This window comes from Drosophila sechellia, chromosome 3R (assembly GCF_004382195.2).
Source record: "Drosophila sechellia strain sech25 chromosome 3R, ASM438219v1, whole genome shotgun sequence".
Lineage (NCBI taxonomy): Eukaryota > Metazoa > Arthropoda > Insecta > Diptera > Drosophilidae > Drosophila > Drosophila sechellia.
Genome location: NC_045952.1, coordinates 23,049,234 through 23,070,706, shown reverse-complemented (window position 1 = coordinate 23,070,706; position 21,473 = coordinate 23,049,234). Strand labels below are relative to the sequence as shown.

Sequence of the window (21,473 nt, the reverse complement as noted above, 5' to 3'; positions counted from 1 at the left end):
TATATTTTTTTCACATTATAGAATTTAACGAATTTGATATTGAAGCTACATGCAATAAACTCAGTTAGAAAACCAAGACATCGCTAAAATAGCAGGGACACAACCTTGATAGCACAACTAGGATGTATCGAACTATCGACACCTATCGTTATCGAGCGAAATCAGCTGAAATTGTTTGGATTACGAGATAGTAAATAGAAATATTGAAATTACATTTTTTGGCTGTGAATTCGTAAAATTATGGCGTTCCTACTGCGACAAGTGGCCAGGAGCGGATTGCAAAGGTGAAATTGACTAGGAAAAATTGCGTGACAACTCCTACAATAAGTGCTTGATCTTCCACAGAAATCTTATCCTAATGCGGCATGCCACCGCTCCCACATCCGCGAATCCCGAACTTAGTGTCCAGGTAAGCGAGAGCTGCTTGAAGCGACTACGTGAGATCTGCGTGGATGGATCCTTTCTGCGTGTGACCGTCGAAGGAGGTGGATGCTCCGGCTTTCAGTACAAATTCGATTTGGATAAGCAGCTGAACGAGGATGACCGGCAGTTTGGCGAGGCTGAGGCCAAGGTGGTGATTGATACCGTCTCGCTGGAGTACTGCAGCGGCGCCACCGTTGATTACCACAGCGAACTAATACGCGCCGGTTTCCGGATGGTGGCCAATCCGCTGGCGGAACAGGGCTGCTCCTGCGGCTCCTCCTTCTCAATCAAATTGTAAACTTTAAACTTTAGAGAATTATTTAATACACATAGAATGTTCAGTTATATACACGTCGAGGGTGGACAATAACAAAACAGGGGAGGGGGAGCGGGCGTTCCCAGTTAGTTATTTTACAACAATATACAGTAAAGCAGCTGGGCGGGATGCGCGACGCTGTCCATGCTCATTTGCAGGCGGCCAGCTGGTCACTTAAGCTGATGACCTGCTCCGTCAGCACGCTGATTTGCTCCTCGTAGTTGATACGCGTCGTGGTCTAACGAAATCCAAGATGTTACTTGGTTTTAAAAGCACAAAACTGCAGGCACAACTCACCAACTCTTCTTCGAGCATTTGCAGGGCTCCACCCAAACTGGCCAACTGATCGTCCTTGGCCTTCAGCTCGTGCGTTGCGTTCTCCAGGCAGTTTTGTAGGTGTTGAACCTCCAGCTCGTAGGATCGCAACTTGGACTCCGCTTGCACTTTCAGTCGCATCAGATCCTCGAACTTCTTGCTGAACACACTGTAGATGAGCTGCTCCTTGGAGGGCGGCTCGGGGGGATCCTGCAGCGAGTCTTGCGCCCGCTGGCTGCCTTTCGCCTCCGACTCTGCCGGTCGAACGGTGACGCCCGCCGCCGCCGTGCTGCAGCTGCACGCGCTGAGATCCTTGCTGGGGTTCGAGACAAATGCTTGGTGCAACTTGGCCACTTCAAATTGAGCCCTCCAATGCGCCGCCTCCTTCTCGAGCAGCGCAATGCGATCCTCGGAGGTGAGTTGGTTGCTATTCGACTGCTGCTGGAGATTGTGGAGAGGAGTAGTATCGCTGCCGGTGGCGCTCAGTGCGTCCTCGCTGCCAAGCTGAAAGCACGTGAATCTTTGGGTAAATACTAAAATAGAGATCTCAATATTACCATGCTGGCCGCATCAACCAGCTTTGTTTCCAGCTCGCTGTTCCTGTGCTGCAGCGTTTCCACCTCCTTCCTGAGTCGCTTCTCCAGTTCGTTTTGATCGCCGATGCGTTTCTCCAGTTTCTGTTCCAACGATGCTATGCGCTCCGTGTGCAGCAGCAGATCCCTTTGCTTGTCGTCAATCTGTGCATAGTCATTCGAGCCATAACTCATAGCCAATTTTGAATTTCATCCCCTGGGCCTTACCAATGACGTCAGCTGCGCATTCTCCATGATTTTCTTCTGCAGTTCCTCAAAGATGAGGGCTTCCTGAGCGGCATCCGATGCTGGATCGGCATCTGGGCGGCTATTGCTCTGCAAGGCTCGCCTGCCACCGGAATCCTTGTCCTTCTTCTTGGGCTGCTCGTGCACCGAGATTTCCTGCTGCAACTGCGACACTCTCGACTCCAGCTGTTTGTTGCGAAAGCCCAGCGAGTCCACCTCCTGCTCCGTACGCCGCAACGAGGTGGCGTACTGCTGCAGTTGCTCCCGCAGGCTGGCCTCCTTGGACTGCTCCTCCAGCACAGCCTTCTTCAGCACCGTCGCTTGTGCCCGCAGCTAATTGAAGTTTATTTTTGGGGATTAATTGGATTAATGGGCGTTAACTGTTGCTGTCGATTTGGGGCGGAATTATACCTTTGAGTATTCTGTGGCCAGTTTCTGGTACTTGGCCTCCGGCACGGTGCCATCCATGGCTAGCGATTTCTCTGCCATCCAGGCTGGCTTTAAGGTCTTTGTGGTTGCCGGCGGTGGATTTCTTCGCACGGTTTCTAAATTGTTTTAAACAAATTGACCAACAAATAAAGCTGGCACTGCAGTGGGCACAGCCACACATTCGCAGAGAATATCAAAGCGCTATGGTCGAAAATGCGCTCATTTGTGCAGTTGGTCACACTAAATACTTAACGGCTTTTTAAATAAAGAAAGAAGAAATTTACATGCTGAATATTTTTGAAATATTTTTGGATTATTTATTGATAAAATTATTTGTATATATGTTGAAACTTCAGCTAATTTCAAAATTAACTTCAAAATATTTGTTTTTTGTTTACAAACTAAAAACTGTTGACTATATAATGTACATTTTTATACCCTTGAATTACATTAAAAAATGTCATTTCAACCTTGACTTCTGACTTCTCAGATAGGCAAGCTGTTTTATCTGTTTACAGGCAGCAAATTCATCGAATTATCTTGTTTACAAGCAATAAAAAGGTAGGCGAATAATTAAGAGGTGTGAAAGGTTAAAGCCCTAAGCAAACCAACTAAAGTGTTGTTAATATATGTTAAATATTTACTGTGCCCGTGACTAAGCTGATGACTAGCTCTCAAAGGCCCCATCGCAATAAATAAAGTAGATTTGTATCGTTTAAGACCTTTATTAACTATATAGTAACATAAATTAAGCATTACCTAATAGGTACGTAATTGAAAGCTGTTTTAGCACTTAACTTAGGAATATATTATCGAAGGGCACTTTCTCAAACAGTTTGTTGGACAGCTCCCTGAAGATGATGCCGAAACTCTTGGCATATCCCACCTTCAGTTCGTTGAACACCGTCTCCCAGTTTTCGTTGAGGAATCGATTCATACCATCCGACAGGGTTTTGTCGTTGAATAGGTTCTCGAAGTTCATGTACACCCTCTTGGGATCGAAGGACACCCGGTAGTCCTTCAGTCGCATGTACTTGACGCCATCCTTCTCGAAGGGTTCGCCGATCAGGCGATGCTCGATCTTGGTGTTGATCAGCGTGACATTGGCCTTTCCATGTCCCGTGATGGGCAGCAGAAGGATGCGACCGGACATCTCGTAGTCGCCAATCATCTCGATGCGATCCGTTCGGCTATCACAGATAATCAAGTGCTTGTCCAGATCGGTTCTGAAATGTAGAAGGTCAGCAATATAAGCATCATATATTCATAACTTCTTTAGTTGAAATAGTTGATAATGAATATTTGGGTACATTTTCATCCTGACAACCCACCTGTACCGCTGGATCTTGCTGGTGGAGATCATGTCGTGCACCTTCACATTCTTCAAGGCCTGGCGCAGATTTATTGGCGCATTGCCGGCGTCTATAACGAGTTTCTTCACGGTCAGCGGCTCGAGGGGCGGGATGCCAAATTCCTTATTGCCTGCAATGGAATCGGTGGGAGGATGACTCCAGGTCTGCGACCAAGTCGGTGTGATTACTCACCCGCCTTCAGCTGCTGTATCGCCACATTGACGGCATCCACCAGGCATTTGTCGAAGTTCGCGTCCCGTTTGCACTTGGGAAAGCCTTCGGCTGAAAAGTCGAGACGAAAATCGGTTAAATCGCGCTTGGTCATGACATTGAAATCTCGCCGCCTCGCGGATTGCGGAAGTGCCACTGCCAAAATATAAAAATATAGCGGCCTGCAATTGGGCCAGCATCCATTGGCCAGAGTTCGTTGGCCACAGAAACTTGTTTGTAAACAAAACAAAAGTGTCGGCGACAAGAAAAAAATATATATGTGGATGAATACATGAGAAAAAGAAGTGAGCTAGCATATTTTAGTGGCTCAATGTCAAGTTGAGGGGCCATTTATCATGAATACATTGAGCAGACAAAGGCACACATGACCTATGCCAACGGTTTCATAAATCAGCTACACAGCGAGAAAAATTCCATAAAAATTCGGCGCTGCCGCGTGGAATGTGCGAATTAATTAACACAATTCAATCGCCGTGCGGTTACATATGTATGTCCTTCTCTGCGATAATCGTAAATTTGTGTCACAAGCGGAAGTGTAAGTGTGAATGTGGTGAATGTGGATCACTGGACTGTGGTCGGTGGTGTCTGGACCGCCAAACTGGCCTGGCCAAGAGCAACCTGTTTGCAGACGATGGCTTCAATTGCATAACCTACCGTTTACAGTGGACTTCGGCGGCTGGAAACCTCTAATGCCGCCAAAAAACCGATCTTAATTGATCTTGACCATTTAGCAGCACGCAAATGAAGCGCATAAAGTCTTATGGTCGCTTGTGTTTTTATATCCCTCCTCAATTATTCGCGTTTTTAATTGCCAAAACTATTATCTTGAAAGTGGCCCATAGCATTTTTAATCACTTCATGGAAAATATTTTTATTTAACGTTTTGGTGATTCCCACGCTAATTGTTTTTAATTGCTGGATTTCTTTCGGAATCCAAAGTGAAATCTAGCTTAGATTAATGTTGAAACCAAGAAAAGTAATTATTCATGATTCTAAACTATTAAAAATGTACATAAAACCACTTAAAAATACAATTTCCATTGTTCTACAGACACGTAAATATAAATATTAGTTCCAGTTCTGGGAAATTGTCAGACTTTCTTAAGCTGAAAACAGTTGAAATTGACCATGAATATTTAAAAAAGTTTAGGATGTAAAAAACCCAGTATATAAATGTGGTAAATCCCAGAATCCCAATTTGAAGCAGCACTTAAGTCTAAGCCGGCGTGACACACTACTGATTTTTACTGTACTTGCTGTAATAACACTCCAAATTTGCATGCAACTATAGAAGCCACTAGAGAATCTTACACAGAACGACCTTCAGGTCTGCAGGCCAAAACGCGAGCTCCCAAACCAAAAAGCGAAATTAAAGAGCCATAAACCATATCGATCACGTTTTAACCATAAATGTGGTGCCAAGCAAATAGATGTAGCCGAAGCATAGCGCCAAAGCAAATACGATCTATAAGTTTTTTGCACTTTTGACTCGCCGCAATAGTTGATGTTCGATTTGCTTAATTTATTTGTTTTTTATTTGTATTTTTTTTTTTTTTGGTGCAGTACTTACGCAATTCTTGCGCAGCCGTTACAGTAAGTTCCTGCGCAACCGCAGCGATTAGCAGCAGTATTAGTAGTAGCGAGTATTTTGACATTTTGCGTCCGGGGGGATGTACGAAATCAGATCGGATGTACGAAATCGATTGACCCAAAGCCACAACCAAACTTCAATTTACACTCGGCACGAAGAGATGGCTCCACGCGCGCGCGACTTCCGTTTTCGGTTCAGGTGACAGGTGGTTCTGGCCGAAGACTTATCACTGTGTACACGGGATGCGTCCGCCGATCGTCTTTTTATACCGAGCTTCAGCGGCGGCGACGGCGCCTCAACTTGGCTTTCTGAACGTTGGACGTCGGAGAGCTTTTGCGAGTCTCGAAAACCCATCGATTTTCAATCGCGCCGAGCTTTGGCCCATTAAGCCAGCCAGTGAGCGAACCACTTTTGCTTTCCGGTTCGCCGCTTTTGGCCAGGCCAAGACGGCCACTGGAAGTGGAAGACAAGTGACGACAACGACCAATGACCGAGCCACCCAGGAACCCTGTGTTGTGCCCTTTTGATAATATTTTCCCCACGCTATGCGGTTCATTGAACCTTACCTGGTTGTCAACATAATTTATGGCCATAATATGGGGTTTATATTGCTTATACGATATTCACGCTTCGCTCTCTTCGAGGAAGTCAAATCGAACCACTTAATCCGGGCACTTGAGCGGACTTTTAGCGTACATTCTACAAGTGCACAGGAACTAGTTTTTATTGGGTCAAAATTTGGCAACATTTGGTGTGCTGAAATCACAACAGTCGAATTCTTGCACAAATGGGAAAACTAATTTTGGGTTAAGCGAATTGGGTAATCTTATTTGTGGCTACCACTAAATTAAATGCACAGTTTGGATTAACGGGCATCATTAAAACTGGAAGTCCGTAAAATAGGTAATTGGGAAATCAAAAATTTTCCGAAAAAGCCAAAGATGAAACCTTAGTTGCAAACATGTATTAATATATTTAGGATTTTCACTTTCATTCCTATTTAAAAATGTATAATAACAATGCAAATCAGTATGGGTATATTAACTATAAAAAATATTAAAGCTTTTGCTTTATATTCTTTAATTTTGTTCTCCTTTATCCTATCAATCTTTTTTGATATTTTACAACACTATTCTTTGATTGTAATTCCTCAATTGACTTCATGGTACCGAATTCAAGTTTGTTACCTAAGTCTTTCGTTTGGCCAGCACATTCTTTTGTCCAACTGGGCTTAGGCATGCACTTGTGTGCGTGTGGACATGAGTCTGCTAGCAAGTGTTTGGCCAAAAATAAACGGCCCAAGGACCTCGACATGTGTCTATGGAAACTGTTGCAATTGTTGTTCAAATATAAACAAACGAGCTGAGCCGGCTAACGGTATATACAAATGGTATGATGATTGGTGATAAAGTACCAGGCCATAAGTGTGGAAACCGGTTGTCGCCAGTAGTCTCTCAGCATTCATTGGGCACGCAATCCCTTCGGGGAATATAATTATCCGAAAGAGAAGTAATTATCACTGGAATCATCAGAATGCACAAATGCTATTGCGGCGTAATGAGATCGGGAAGTGAGCGGCAGCAGCAACATCTTGCGCTGCATCAAGATCGAGATCATCATCCACGTGGCGATCTCAGGTCGGTGACCTCATCTTCCAGACAAAGCCTGCGACCCACCCAATTTATAAAACGTCCGAGCCTAAAGACCGCGCCCAGATTTGGCCTAGGCCATTCCAGCACCGAGTTGGTCAATGACTTCAGTCGCCGGAACTCCACAGCCACCACGGTGAGTCACTGCTCCAGCTGCAGCTGCAGCTCTTCCCAGCAACGCCAGCAGAGCAGGGCCAAGGTTTTGCGATGGGGCTGGGAACGAACAGGAGGTATTGACACCTCGAACACGAACCACCATGAAAGGTACACGGACAATCGTCGTCTTTACGAGCAGAGCGCATGCGTCGCCAGTCGCCAGAGGAGCCAAGGTCAGGGTCAGGTTTACAGTGGCAACTCGACGCCATCGCCACGCCCAGTTGAGTACCCCAAACAGCAGGCCATCGATGAGCTGCAGCAACTGAAGGCCCTGCAGCACTTCCGCCTGATGAACACTAGCGAATGCTTCAGTGATGTCCGCCAGGATGAGCTGCGTCTGCAGCGGGCATATGATAAAATCATTTTCGGCAGCTCGGACAAGTGGAACAAGGATCGGGCCAATGAGAGCAGGCAACAGGAAGTGACGAGGAGCAGCAGCAGCACCACCACGCCCTACGCCCTAAGGCAGAAGTTGCTCCAGCTGAGGCTCCAGGAGGACGAGCGACATGGCAGGGGCACGGGAGCCACATGTGCTCCATTGGGAAAGAGTTGCGCACTGCGATATAACTAAACTGATGTGCTATATAAATATACACTATAGTGCAATATACTAGGCAACATAAAGTAAAGTTATGAATAAGAATTTAAAGTCCTCGAACTTCTTTAGATTGTAACACCAACTATATAGACAATAAATAATCAATTCGCTATCTAAATAAGAAACTAACATGCATTTCACTCAAGTAAAAACACATCCCAAATTTCATATTTATTGCTAGTATGTATTTCAATTTTTCTTTTAATAAAACAGTGCTATTTTGTTACAAGTGCTTCGTCATTGTGTTCATTTTGTTTAATTTGTATTTTTTTGTTTCAATGATTTTTTTGTTTTTTATTTATTTTTATTTTTTTTGCAATTTACGCTTTGAATGCATTATTAATTTACCCCATCTGTCTTTTCTAATTTCCTTCTTGAGGTCAATTACGCTTTAATTTTACGATATTACGTTATAGATTTCTTATGACCTGTGTTTTTGGGGGTTGAAAACAGCCGATGTCGTACTGGATCGCATTATTACAAGTACATATATAGTCGTAAATATACGTTGAATTCATTACAACATTGAACAGAGTACTAGAGTGTGAAATAGACGAGGACTCATGCTTTTGCTTTTGTTTTTTTTGTCCGTAGGTTACGCGATTGTGGTTAGTAGGTTACTTGGTTGTCGGGCGGGGATTGGATTGGATTGGATTATACAAACGAAACCATTTTGGGTAACTTGCGTCCGGCTGCATCGCTCCGGATCGCTGCCTGCCTGCCTGGGCATAATACTTGTAATTGAATGTGGCGGCCTTTAGCACTAGAATGTTGCGACGTTAGTCGTAGAATGCAAAATACACGAAGTGTACACAAGTACACTTGTACGATAAACAGAGTGTGTGTGTCTGTGTTTGTTGCGCTGCTGTTTACAAATATTTTATTACTTGCTTATTTTTGTTTCGATTTTTTTTTCTATATTTCGTGTGAGTTTCACATGCACTTAATGGGTCTGGGGCCGCTGCTTTCCTTTCGTCTGGGCGGGGGATTTAAAGGGGGTAACATTATCTGCCTCGTCGCTGACATCAGCAGAGAGCACACAGTGCCGCTCAAAAGCGTTCGCCTTAAGGTAGATTTTCAATTCGGGTTTATTTTTTTTTCTATGTAAACATACTTTTCAGGGTTCTCCTTAAAATTGTGTGTGCGTGCTTGCCTGTGTGTGTGTGGAGTGTTTGTGTAACGCAAACAGTTAAATAATATTCACAATATTTGTTTATTTTAATATTTTTGGTGTAAACAATTCAAGCTTATATAGCTTGCAACTAAAATTGCTTTCCTCGTTTTAAAACTAAGTAAACATGTATCGATGTCAAATATTACAAAAATAAATCGTGCCGCGAGTACATACATATGTAATATGTAGTAACCTCAACTCACATTTAAAAGCATTCTCGTACAGTTTAATTAACATAAAAGTTAACATTGTTACCATTTGCTAATATTCCCTTTAGATACGCAAAAAAACAAGGAATAACGGAAGTGTGGTTAAAGACCTTTGCCAAAAGTGCCGCCAGGATCGGCCTACACAATTAAAATGCTGTGCGAGTTGGAAATGCAAATTTAAATACAATCGGTGCGTGCACTTATGGTACCTACTGTACGGATGATTTGAGCATGTGTATGTGTGTGTGTGAGTGAGTGTGTGGGCTTTGCGCAAGGAAATATTATAACAAAATTAATACATTAGGAGATAAAATATTCTTGCTTATGCAGTGTCTTACACTACCATTAGTTTGAACTAAAGTGTCTCGATTTGTGTTTTCTGGTTTCTTGATTTCCTTTCATTCGTTTCGTTTTCCTTATTTGATTTTGTTTTTGTTTTTCCTTTTCAAATGAAAGATAGGCTAATTTGTGTAGATTCATATACCCCATATAACGTTGCTCACGATTCGATTACACGTTTATGATAAAAACAAACTCTCTGCGCTTTCCGTTGAATGTGGACACACGGATTCTTCTTTCTGTTTTCCCTATTTGTGTTTTGGGTGTGTGGCCGTTTGTAGTTGCTGTTGTTGTTGTGCTTCGTTCGCGGTGTGCAGTGTTTATTTTTTCTTGTTTTTATTGTTGGCTCCGCGTGGCGGTGTCAAAGGACGTCCTGAGCTGCCAAAGTTGGGATAAACAAAGCGTCGCTTGTCGGCGGGTTTCAATATCTGGAAGGAGCACATCAATGTGTCGTCCACGGACATCATGGCACCTGCAAACGTAATCAATAATGATTAATCAATTCATTAGAAGCGGGTGTCGTGCATAGGTAGTTTCATTCTCGGTATTGATTATTGATTATTTTCAAATGCGCATTTTCCGAGTTGAAATTAAATCTGGTTGTCAGCTTTCACTTGCCGACAGCTTATCGGTAGGCAAAATCACCGAGTACAAGGGTGCAACGCGGTTGTTCTCCAAATAAACAAGGTTTATCTCCGACTAAAGTCCCCGAACAATGATGATCACTTACCCGCGTTGTCGAACTCCCCGCAGTAGTTGGGCGCCGAGAAGAGCGTCACTAGCTGACGTTTGGCAAAGAACTCATAACCGTCCTCCACCACCTGATGAGCCCGACAGATCAGGTCAAATTCGTGCTTCTGTAAAAATTTACCCACAACCTGCAAGAGCGAATGCGTAAACAAAATTGAGGAGAATAGTGCAATGCGAAGAACCCACCTCTGCTCCAAATGTGAAGCTCACGCCGCGATCATTCTCGCCCCAGCCCATGGTATCCTTATCCGGATCCGACCACAGCAGATCGCACAGCAGTCCCTGATCGGGCACGTCTGTGGGACGCATGATGCGTCGTATCTGCTCCATGGACGACAGATCTGGACTCAGGCCGCCGTGGCAGCAGAAGATCTTCTCATCCACGATGGCGGCCACCGGCAGGCAGTTGAAGCAGTCCGTGAAAGTTTTCCACAGCTTGATGGTGTAGCGACGTTTGCATTCGTCATAGAACCTGCCAATTAAGTGCAATTAGTTGAGTAATTTTATGGATTATTGCTATAGAATGTGGCATTTACTTTATGTATGTGGAGTATGGCTAATTTAATTGTAATGGATATCGTTGTGTGCGTCAATAAACTAGAAAGTATTAATAAGTTTGGAAGCATAGGTAGACATCAATATGTCTAGGATATTTTTAAAGCTCACGTAAACAATAAACAAATATAAGTTCTATAGAATGTATAAAAGTACATAGTCATCAGAAGTAAATACGATTAATAAGAATAATATAAAGTGTAATCAAATGAGTTGCTGTAATCTAAGCAGGAACGCAAATTGTTTCGGTGCTGCACTAAACAGTTTGCTACCTATTTCACCAAGCTTCATCCTGTCATTGGAGACCTCCCCCGCTTACCCGTAGATGCGGTTGATGCTGGCGCACTCATGGTTGCCGCGCAGCAAGAAGAAGTTCTCCGCGTACTTGATCTTGTAGGCCAGCAGCAGGCATATCGTCTCCAGGGACTGCTTGCCACGATCGACGTAGTCGCCCAGGAACAGGTAGTTTGACTCGGGCGGAAAGCCGCCGTATTCGAACAGGCGCAAGAGGTCATAGTATTGTCCGTGTATGTCGCCGCAGATCTTCAGCGGTGCCTCCAGCTCCAGGAGTATGGGCTGCGACAGGAATATCTCGCGGGACTTGAGGCACAGGCTGCGGATCTCGCTCTCTGATAGCTGCACATTCTTTCCCGGTCGTGCGCCGCGCACTGCAATGGAAAACCAAACAGGGAAAATTTACGTTAAGGTGATAAGTGGTGGTGGTTGTGTGGCAAGGCATGTGGAATGGGTGGGGGAAAGGTAATCAAAAGTGGGAGCCCTAACACCTACCCTCCAGCAGGCGCGAGATGATACTGTCGATGTTCATGATATCCGACATCTTTGTGGGCCCGCTTGCTCCGCTTCCCGAATTTCGCTTATCCGCCGATTGCAGCAACTGCTATTTCCCGTAACCCGTGTATTTTCGGTATACGTTCGTTATGTATGTTATTTCATCGATGGGTACGGGCTGCGTGTGCCTGTGTGTGTGTGCGCCGTGTCCGTGTGCGGATGGAAACTCGGTGCTGCGCTAATCTCGCCCTTTGGTCAGCCCGATGCACGGATTCGCGGATTCACTGCCTCGGTTGCTCACCCCTCTGAGGTTGGCTGACTTTAATCGTTCCGATCCTTAGCCAGCTGCCCTTTTATTGCATTTAATGCACGTTTTACTCGCGACGTACTAAGAAATTTTCATCTACGTTGGTTAGTGACGTCGATTGTTTACAGCGCGAGTCGATTGCCTATCGATTGCCTTTCCATTGCACGACACGCAGCTATCGGTAACAGCTAGTGTGACCGGAATATGTAAATAAAAAACAATATTTTATAAGTAAAGTGCGGTCCTTTGAAATGGGTGACAAGTACTCATAAAGAAATATATTTCTCTTATAATATATTGTCTATTAAACGTATCGTAGACATCAATACCCAAAATATTAAGTTTATATTATATTATATTTATTGACTCATTTTAGGTTATCATCGCTGTCATTGAAGCTACTTCCGCCCTCCGTGGTGTTGAACATCACCCTCTTCCTGGGCAGCGGCACTGGCCTCGAACTCAAGGACGACTTGGAAGCTCCTCGAATAGTGGCCGCCGGCTTGATTAGGATCTCCTCCAGACGAGCCTTGAAATCGCGACTAACTAGTCTTTGAGGACTGGGGCTTCGAGATTGCTGCTCGCTACTATCCGTTTGTTCATCTTCCTGCTCTTCTGCTTGGGAGCTGGCTATATCCTCCTCAGACTTTTCGGAGATCGCAGACATCGGGATCCCTTTGCCTGGAACCTCCATGGGTTTGAGGGGACTCTTGTGCTTCAGCAACATTTCCGCGCGTTCCGAGAACTTGGCGGAGCACAGTTTTTCGACAAACTTGCGGATGCGATTTCGAGTGGCATAAAAATGTGGATGTTGCTAAAGGGTATTCCAAAATTGTTAATGGTTCATTAGTTTACGACAGTTAAAGGCTTACCAGTTTCAGTTTGTTGCGGTGCTCTGTCAGCTCGGAGTTCACTCTATTCAGGGAGGTATTTGAAATACCCTTGGACTTCATATCGAAGCCGTGAGGCATCAACTTTCGGTTGACCATCTTCCGGGCATCCTTGCGAGTAATTGGTTTTTGAGGGCTCCTTGAAACATGTGGGGGTTATTCATACTCTAAGAACATGTTAAGCTTTCAAAACACTCACTTTATGATTCTTCCAGAAGGCTTGATCGTTTTTGGCTTTGGATCCTCTCGTGGTGCTTCCGACTCGGAGGTGGGAACATCGGTGCCCTCCTCCTCTGTCAGGCTGCGCTCCTCTTCGTTCTCTGTCTCTTCTTGGCTGAGACTATCGCTTACGTCCGTGGTTTCCTTCGTTTCCGGCTTACTAGGAAAAGGTTCCCTTGGGGATTTCGTATAAGTTGGATTGCTGCCCGAACTTCCAGCACTTGACTGCTCCTTTTCCACCACTTGAACTTGGGTCACCAGCTGTGGGAATGGATTCTCCGAACTTTTCCGTGGCACCTCCTCAATGGAATAAGTGTCATCGTCATGTTTCTGTTTGAGGAACTCGCTCTCCACCTGCTTGCGAATGCGATCAATGTTGGTTTCCTCCTTGCGAACCACCGGTTTGGGTATTTTCGAGACAACTGGAACAGTCTGCACAGGCTCTGGCGGCACCTTTTGTACACTCAACTGCTTAAGCTCCCGCTCCAGAGCCTCCAGCTTCTCCTTGTAGCCCTCCTCAAGGTGATAGACAACCTCTTCCAGCCTGTGTGCGCTGACCTTGCCAATCTCTGCCACCTTCTCGGTGAGTATGCGCTCCAGATCCTCCAGACACGGCGTGGCCACCCGATCTTCCAGTGGAGGCGTGCTGGCGGATGCCTCTTTACTCTGCTCGAGCGCGTGGCTCAGACCCTCCAGCCTCTTGTTTATGTCCTGAAAGGATAGAAATTGTAATGGTACTTCCACAGGAGTCAGGATTACTTGATCCTACCTGTATGAACTGTTCGTTGCTCTGCTTGAGCTGCGTTTGCCACTCCTCGAAGTTGCTCAGTCGCTCCACCAATCCTGTGAGTTGCTCCTTCCGTTCGCTGGCCTCGCTTTGCCTGGCCTCTCCGCTGTCCTCGTCTTTCTCCTTCGGCTCCGCCAGATTGCTCTGGATGCCCACGTGGCGTTGCTCCTGGCGCGGACTTACCCGCTTCGATCCTGTGCTCCGCTCCTTAATATTCCGCTCGGCGGCATTCAGGCGCTCCTTTAGCTGCTTGATCTCCAGCTCCATTTTGATGGTGTTTATCAGGTGCACATCGGTGGCCTTATCCCGATCCTTCTCCTTCCCGGTGGCGGATGTCAGACTTGGCGGTGAGGCCACACGATGCTTTCGACCAATGTGCACATTCAAGGCCTCGTTGCTGATGAAATTCTTGGTGCACAGATGACAGGGGTAGACAACCTCACGAATGGCCTCGATCTGGGTGATTCTCTTGTGCAGTTGCACCACTTCGCTGTTTGACTCACTCAGGGACTTTCGCAGCGTGGCTATCTCCTCCTGGGCCGTCGTATGCGCCTCCTTCAGATCTGTGACACATTCGTCCAGGTAAGTGCGACAGCACATCAAATACTGTATGGCATACTGAGACATTACAAAGTACTTGGCAATGCCACTGTCCAGAATGTGAGTTTCCAGCACTGTGCCCAGTGGTGCCTCCGAAAGGTGGGCTAACGCCTTGTCCACCAGCTCGAAGTTCTGCTCCCTGAGAATCCGCTCCGTTTCATAGGATCCTGCCAGAAATACCGCTGTGAACTAAGTGATTACTACAATTATCATAATTTTCCATACCCATAAGTCTCCAATCCAGTGGACCATCGCGATACTGTCTTAGTTTGAAGCCCGTTTCCCGGACCATCTGCGGATATTTGCCCTTGAATCCCATTTCTTTGAATGTGAATCACCCAGGAGTGCAAAAAAATCGAAAGTTTGTTTACTTCTTCTTCGCCTTCTTTGTTTTGCTTCCGTTCTTTGCCAAACTTTATTTCCCACTTTTTTCCCACCCTTTGTGTTTGGTTAGTTTTTGGTTTCACGTTGCCAAAGCAACTACGACTAGGTTGTCAGGACGACAGGATTAATGTAGGGTTGTTAAGCCTCTGAAAATGCATATTACAATATCGTAAATAATGCTAATTCTTATTATTAGGATTTAACTGCCATTAAGATATTAAGTTTTTAATATTGTTAGTATTGATTAGTATAACCTTTGTTATTATTCGTTCTGATGTTTTATTTTATTATATTTTTACATAAATAATTCAAAAGAACCGCGAAAGGCACGATAAATGGCAGGATCCTTTTAGATAAAACATTTAGGAGCTATCGAGCATCTCCGTTGAAGCATCTGTCAAAAGGCTCAACTCAGTTGCGATTGTACTCTCCAACCGTGAGGTTGTATTAAACGGAAACTCCTAGCAAAATGCGTTAAGTTTAGTTTGAAAAACTTCAATTATTAGCAATAAAAAGCATAGAAAGCCAGAGAAAACAGCAACAAAATGTGGCATTGGAGTTTGTTGTGTGTTTTCCTACTGGTTCCGTTGGCGAATTCCACGGGTAAGCTGCGAAAACTTGTGCGTCAGTCCTAGGAAAATCCTGTGAAAATTCCGATGCCCTGATGCTGTATCCCAAGTATTTGACAGATGTCAGGAGGGCTGCGCCCACAAGAGAGCAAGAGAGCGGCGCCTGCGCAGCAGTTTGTTTTGGGAAATTTACCATTTGTTTGGGAAATTAATTTGGCATTTTTCTCTGTTTTTCCCCGAATTACCACCACTTTCCTAGCTCCAATAAGTTTTGAGGCAAATCCGGACACCAAACGTCTCTATGATGATTTGTTGAGCAACTACAATCGGTTGATTAGGCCCGTTGTGAACAACACGGAGACCCTGACGGTTTGGTTAGGTCTGAAATTGTCTCAGCTGATTGAGGTCAATCTGAAGAATCAGGTGATGACCACCAATCTATGGGTGAAGCAGGTAGTTATCACTGAAATATACTATTATTATTTATAATTAATGTATTTTATTAAAGCGCTGGTTTGACTACAAGTTGCGCTGGGATCCGGAGGAATACGGCGGAGTTGAACAGCTGTATGTGCCATCTGAGCACATTTGGGTACCGGACATTGTGTTGTACAACAACTGGGATGGCAACTATGAAGTAAGCTTCGATGTTCTCAATACTGTGTCCATAGTTAACTGAAATATATATTATTAGGTAACTCTGATGACGAAAGCCACTCTGAAGTACACGGGAGAAGTCTTTTGGGAGCCACCTGCTATTTACAAGTCATCCTGCGAGATGAATGTCGAATACTTTCCGTACGACGAACAAATCTGCTTCATGAAATTCGGTTCATGGACCTACAATGGTGCCCAAGTGGATCTGAAGCATTTGGATCAGGTTACGTATCTAAATAATTTAATTTGTACAATAATTAACCCAATCTTTTTCAGATTCCTGGCAGTAACCTAGTGCAAGTTGGCATCGATCTCACGGAATTTTATTTGTCCGTGGAATGGGACATACTCGAAGTGCCGGCTACCAAGAATGAGGAGTATTATCCCGATACACTGGAACCCTTTTCAGGTACGATGTTATTTGTTTGGCATCATTGCATTTCAGTTAAATATCTCCTCTTTTTAGATATCACATTCAAGTTGACCATGCGGCGTAAGACCTTGTTCTATACAGTCAATTTGATTGTGCCATGTGTAGCTTTAACATTTCTCACGGTGCTGGTCTTTTATTTGCCCAGCGATTCTGGCGAAAAGGTAACCTAGATGGATCCTCCAAGCTCTAATCAAAATCTCAGACTGATATCTTCTATTTTGTGGCACGTGGCATGTTTTTGTTAATTTATACACGTAGAAGTAGACTTCCTGTAGCTTAGGAAACTGAAAAGTAGCTTTTGTACATATGCTTCCTTTATTTTTATTAAATGAATACTTTTAAAATAATTTTGTAAGCTAATTTCAAATGCAAATTCACTTAACTATACTCCCTATAACTTAAAACACTTAAAAACATTAACTCTACAATAAACCCATACCTTAGATGAGCTATCTTTTTCATATGCACAAATCGAACTCCTTTCAATTACTTTAACTATCACTCCCCAATCTTTCAAGTCTGCTATCCTAAAGCTGAGCTCTTTCATTCTTTAGCCAGATACTACAAATTCCTAATTGGCTTTTAAAAGTTAATATCTTAAACAAACACTATCCAAATTCTTTCCGAGAAGAGCTCAACTTGAACTTCCTGCTCTTTCCAATCTTAAACTCTCTCTATTTTACGCTCCAATTTTGTAACTAATGTTTATATCATAATGATATTTAGCTTTTTCTATCTATCTATCAAATAATTAGCTCCGCATTCGCAGCAGCAACTATCAGAATTTTTGAAAGCAGCACACAGATATTTACGTCCCAGAAAAATATATATGAATATATCATACATATGTATATCCTGTACACCACATTTTCTGCTGAATATCCTGTGTGCTGTCCTGAGTTGAGAAATCTCATAACGTAAATTTTCATCGAATGCATACAAATGCGCAATCGATATCGACATTGAACCCAATCCGAATCGAGTCGAATTCAAAATGTCAAAAAGCCACTCGCAAAATTTTCCATATCGCGTATCTTGTAATTAAGTAGCGCACTCACACACCCACTCACTGAAACACACACACACACACACACCTAGGACACCTGCATTCAGCACAGGCACACCTACACCTACACACACATACTTTTTAAACAAACACGTACTGGACTCGTGCAGTTTGTTGTTGAATTCATTTTATCGTTGCTATAGAGTTTGTTCGTTCAGTCGTATTGCTCAAGTAAAGATACATACATGCTTCCCATCGAGATTGATATATGGTATAAACCCGATACCAAATGAAGCGTACAAAAATAAGTTTATTCAGTTTTTTAAATAGCATGTAATACTACTGAAATTTGTAAGGTTTTTAAGCAAAGTAAGATTGCCATGAAGTAATATATATCACTTACTTACTGCGTTCTGGGTTCTATATAGATATTCAGTCCTTGCTGTTCAATTTGATAAGAAAAAGATTTTTAAGCAATGTAACTTTAAAAATGTTAAATTCTAACATTTCAACAAGACGGGAATTTAATACAAAGTGATTCAATATAACATTTTTTGTCTCAAAAACTTAACTACTTACAAACTTTCGAACAAAAAGATACACAGTGAATCTTTTAATTGACACAGATACACTTGTACGCAGAAAGTTCACACGTAAACGTAGTAAAATGCGCTTTGTTCCTTTGATTTGTTGGTGTTGATTGTTTTCGTGTAAACTTCGTATGATTGATTGATGTGGGTGGGTGCAGGATGTCCCATCCCGATAGATTGTGCGTTCGCGAGTGTGTTAGTTGTGGGTCCTTAGCTTGGTCACAGGATACGCGATGCAGTCCTGATGTACGTAGCCATTTCGTTGTTTAAGACCAATTGTTTGTTAAAGTATTCGTATGTTTATTTTAAGGCCTTGGAGTGTTAATATTACAATATATTTTCTCCCTGGCCAATCATATGTTTCGTACCAGTAATTGGCTTTATTAATTAAACAAATTATTATGATTGTGTTTTCATTTGGTTGTTGTTATGTGTTCAATGTCGTTGTTGGTTGATTGTTGGTTTGATTGTTTGACTGTTTGACTGTTTGACCGTTCGATGGCTCGTGTATCTGTCGGATCGAGTGGGCAGCGATAGCCGAGAGATATCGACAGGTGGAAACATTGTGTGTAAACATTTCGTTGACAGGTTACGTTATGTATTTCGATACTCGTGTCGTTGACCGTGTTTTTCCTGCTCTTGGCTGAAATTATCCCCCCAACCTCGTTGGCCGTGCCCCTGCTGGGCAAGTACCTCCTCTTTACCATGATACTCGTCTCGCTATCCGTTTGGACGACGGTCTGCGTGCTGAACATCCATTTCAGGTGAGTTCCGATGCGGGGAATAATGCATGGGAAAAGTTACCTTTTAAATCCTTGATCATACTCCGTAACTCGTATCTAATAGTTCATACATCATACCTCGTACTTCGTACATCGTTCTTCGTACCTCGTACCTTGTACCTCATATATCATACATACCTCGTACTTCGTACCTCTTACTTCGTCTTCGTACTTCGTACCTCGTACTTCGTACCTCCTACTTCGTCTTCGTACTTCGTACCTCGTACTGCGTACCTTGTATTTTGTACCTCATATTGCATACCTCGTACTTCCCACTTTGTACCCCTCGTACTTAATTCTTGTAAGATTCACATTATGGTGGCGACCTTTTATTTTGCTTTCGCTGGTATATTTGCAATGTGTACATATCTGCGGTACAGATCTCCATCTACGCACAATATGTCGCCGCTGGTGCGGAAACTCTTCCTGCACTTCATGCCCAAGCTGATGATGATGCGGCGGACGCAGTACACCCTGCCCGACTACGACGACTCCACGCCGAGCAACGGGTACACCAATGAGATCGATGTGCGGTAAGTGGCAACTCGCGAAATTGAAAGTAAACACTTGACTTTGCCTGTTTGTGTTGTGGCATGGGCTGGTTTTCCCCTGCAGTGACAGCATCAGCGATTTTCCCAGCGAGTTTAAGGACAGCCAGGATGGCGCTTACGATAATGGCATGCAGAACTCTGTGGGTGAGTGCGCGAAATCTAACCATAAAACACACAAATATTTTGCATGTCTGCCGGCATCAAATTGAAATCAAATATATATCACTCAAGCACAGAAATCTGAAAAATAGCTGGCCAAATAAATCAATAAAATGGGGTGGCAAAAACCGCTTATGCCGTCGAAATTTTAGCATGGTCGTGGTCAATAGAATTGCAAAGGGGGTTTGAATCACAGTGGTGAAACGAAATTTTTTGAATATATGTGGTGACGAAGTTTTGGTATTCATTCATTCAACTGTATCTTATTCCTAAAGCTATTGAAATATATATTACTATAATGATTCATTTATGTGAAAGCAACCTTCTTATAAGTTTTTATAAGTCACCCTTAAATATTTTACTTTATCTTTAGGATGTGCATAATTTAGTTGCTTCGTTAAGCCAGAGTCCTTTTGCCTTTCGGCGTTAATTTGCGTCCTGACAGCGACCAAAATATTTGTCCACTCATGCGAACCCATAAATGCCCACATACATAGATACTTGCAGATGCACACACGCACACACACATAGCCGGGGGTTGGGATTTTCTTGATACTCACATTTATTTATTATTCCAATATTTTATTTCAATTTTTTGCCATTTCATGGCGGAAACTTGACAGATTCCGACAATGTGATACCGCGCAACTTAACACCCGAAGTGCTGCAGGCGTTGCGTGCGGTCAGATTTATTGCGCAGCACATCAAGGATGCCGACAAGGATAACGAGGTGGGTACACAGGCTCCTCAACTTGGCCGCCATCTCCGCGCCGTGCTTATTTTTGTTGCCCATTTTTATTGACGCGTGTCCTGCTTAAAGATACTCGTACTAGATGCTGGTTGGCGGATGATGGCTGGAGTCCTTGGCGTTGTTATTGTTTACATGGCCATATTTTTGGCGTCTGGCGCGGGGGTCTTTCGCCTGCCACTTTTATTATTGTTTATTGCCCTTAAGTTGGAATTGAATGCATTGAACGTTGGGCCAAGTCCCAAATGTGCAGCAAACAATTGTAAAATATTAAATCATAACTTTAGATTTTTATTGCGATTCAAGTTTATTGGAAACCAGCCGCAGGGCCATATTTTATTAGCCCCCCCCACCTCATTTTTTTCAGCCGGCGAAAATGTATAAAATCAATTTTGTTCAGCCGCAAAAACGATACGAAACGAATGATATTAAAAATCTACTTTTTATTGTTTCATCGCCGCAGATTGTGGAGGACTGGAAGTTCGTATCGATGGTGCTGGACCGCTTCTTCCTCTGGCTCTTCACGCTGTCCTGTGTGTTCGGGACCTTGGCCATAATATGTCAGTCGCCATCGCTGTATGACACCCGGTCGCCCATCGACCGCCAGCTGAGCGAGATTCCTTTGCGCAAAAACAATTTCATGCTGCCGCCGGACATTGTCCGTCAGGTCCTAACCTAATTGGGGTCCCGAGGTCTTCCCGTCTGAGTTAACAATGCTTCCGAGGCTCGGAACTGTGTTTTTTATGATGCGCAATGAAATCAGTTGCTTGCTGGGAATGCGGCAACGATTTATGTCTAAGTGTTTATCATCCTGCAATGCTGTAAAACCGAATTAGCTATAAAACATGGAAACTAAATAAAAAATTCTGTTTTAACTTATAACTTCATTCTTAAGCCTTACCCGAATTTTATGAATTAATATAATGTGTAGTATATATACCAATTGGCAGCTGCTATCACACCAAAACCACAATGACATCTGTTCTGTGGCTGTTAATTTTCAATTAAGAGATGACTTTTCACGAAAGTTTTGGTGTGGAAATAAAACGTTTTCTTGGCGAGGCAAAAAGCCAAAACAATATGGCAAAAACTTCGCT

The 21,473-nt window shown here is 43.6% G+C and overlaps 7 protein-coding genes across 7 annotated transcripts; 3 read left to right on the top strand and 4 right to left on the bottom strand.

The window, feature by feature from the left end:
* The first annotated feature begins 143 nt into the window (after positions 1 to 143).
* LOC6607762 (iron-sulfur cluster assembly 2 homolog, mitochondrial) lies at positions 144 to 770 on the top strand. Its single transcript, XM_002032489.2, has 2 exons — positions 144 to 284; positions 346 to 770. The coding sequence occupies exons 1-2, from the start codon at positions 241 to 243 to the stop codon at positions 719 to 721; spliced, it is 420 nt and encodes a 139-aa protein (XP_002032525.1). The 5' UTR covers positions 144 to 240; the 3' UTR covers positions 722 to 770.
* Positions 724 to 2,475, bottom strand: LOC6607761 (protein phosphatase 1 regulatory subunit 21). Its single transcript, XM_032723375.1, has 5 exons — positions 2,284 to 2,475; positions 1,855 to 2,205; positions 1,612 to 1,791; positions 1,037 to 1,558; positions 724 to 977 (listed from the first exon to the last, which is right to left on the bottom strand). Exons 1-5 carry the CDS (start codon positions 2,359 to 2,361, stop codon positions 888 to 890), a joined length of 1,221 nt encoding a protein of 406 aa, XP_032579266.1. The 5' UTR covers positions 2,362 to 2,475; the 3' UTR covers positions 724 to 887.
* Positions 2,476 to 3,010: 535 nt separating this feature from the next.
* LOC6607759 (protein takeout) lies at positions 3,011 to 5,712 on the bottom strand. Its single transcript, XM_002032486.2, has 4 exons — positions 5,455 to 5,712; positions 3,846 to 3,935; positions 3,633 to 3,783; positions 3,011 to 3,527 (listed from the first exon to the last, which is right to left on the bottom strand). The coding sequence occupies exons 1-4, from the start codon at positions 5,537 to 5,539 to the stop codon at positions 3,095 to 3,097; spliced, it is 759 nt and encodes a 252-aa protein (XP_002032522.2). The 5' UTR covers positions 5,540 to 5,712; the 3' UTR covers positions 3,011 to 3,094.
* A 1,184-nt stretch (positions 5,713 to 6,896) lies between these two features.
* On the top strand, positions 6,897 to 8,522 carry LOC6607758. The gene has a single exon (XM_002032485.2). The coding sequence runs from the start codon at positions 7,009 to 7,011 to the stop codon at positions 7,849 to 7,851; it is 843 nt and encodes a 280-aa protein (XP_002032521.1). The 5' UTR covers positions 6,897 to 7,008; the 3' UTR covers positions 7,852 to 8,522.
* Positions 8,523 to 9,072: 550 nt separating this feature from the next.
* LOC6607757 (serine/threonine-protein phosphatase alpha-1 isoform) lies at positions 9,073 to 12,123 on the bottom strand. Its single transcript, XM_002032484.2, has 5 exons — positions 11,695 to 12,123; positions 11,225 to 11,573; positions 10,537 to 10,822; positions 10,331 to 10,478; positions 9,073 to 10,072 (listed from the first exon to the last, which is right to left on the bottom strand). Exons 1-5 carry the CDS (start codon positions 11,741 to 11,743, stop codon positions 9,921 to 9,923), a joined length of 984 nt encoding a protein of 327 aa, XP_002032520.1. The 5' UTR covers positions 11,744 to 12,123; the 3' UTR covers positions 9,073 to 9,920.
* A 215-nt stretch (positions 12,124 to 12,338) lies between these two features.
* On the bottom strand, positions 12,339 to 14,957 carry LOC6607756 (zinc finger protein DZIP1L). Its single transcript, XM_002032483.2, has 5 exons — positions 14,723 to 14,957; positions 13,880 to 14,664; positions 13,091 to 13,821; positions 12,874 to 13,030; positions 12,339 to 12,815 (listed from the first exon to the last, which is right to left on the bottom strand). Exons 1-5 carry the CDS (start codon positions 14,814 to 14,816, stop codon positions 12,369 to 12,371), a joined length of 2,214 nt encoding a protein of 737 aa, XP_002032519.1. The 5' UTR covers positions 14,817 to 14,957; the 3' UTR covers positions 12,339 to 12,368.
* Positions 14,958 to 15,426: 469 nt separating this feature from the next.
* LOC6607755 (acetylcholine receptor subunit beta-like 2) lies at positions 15,427 to 21,263 on the top strand. Its single transcript, XM_002032482.2, has 11 exons — positions 15,427 to 15,484; positions 15,710 to 15,903; positions 15,959 to 16,087; positions 16,145 to 16,330; positions 16,384 to 16,516; positions 16,574 to 16,701; positions 18,725 to 18,900; positions 19,299 to 19,451; positions 19,534 to 19,613; positions 20,252 to 20,358; positions 20,840 to 21,263. The coding sequence occupies exons 1-11, from the start codon at positions 15,427 to 15,429 to the stop codon at positions 21,053 to 21,055; spliced, it is 1,560 nt and encodes a 519-aa protein (XP_002032518.2). The 3' UTR covers positions 21,056 to 21,263.
* Positions 21,264 to 21,473: the final 210 nt, after the last annotated feature.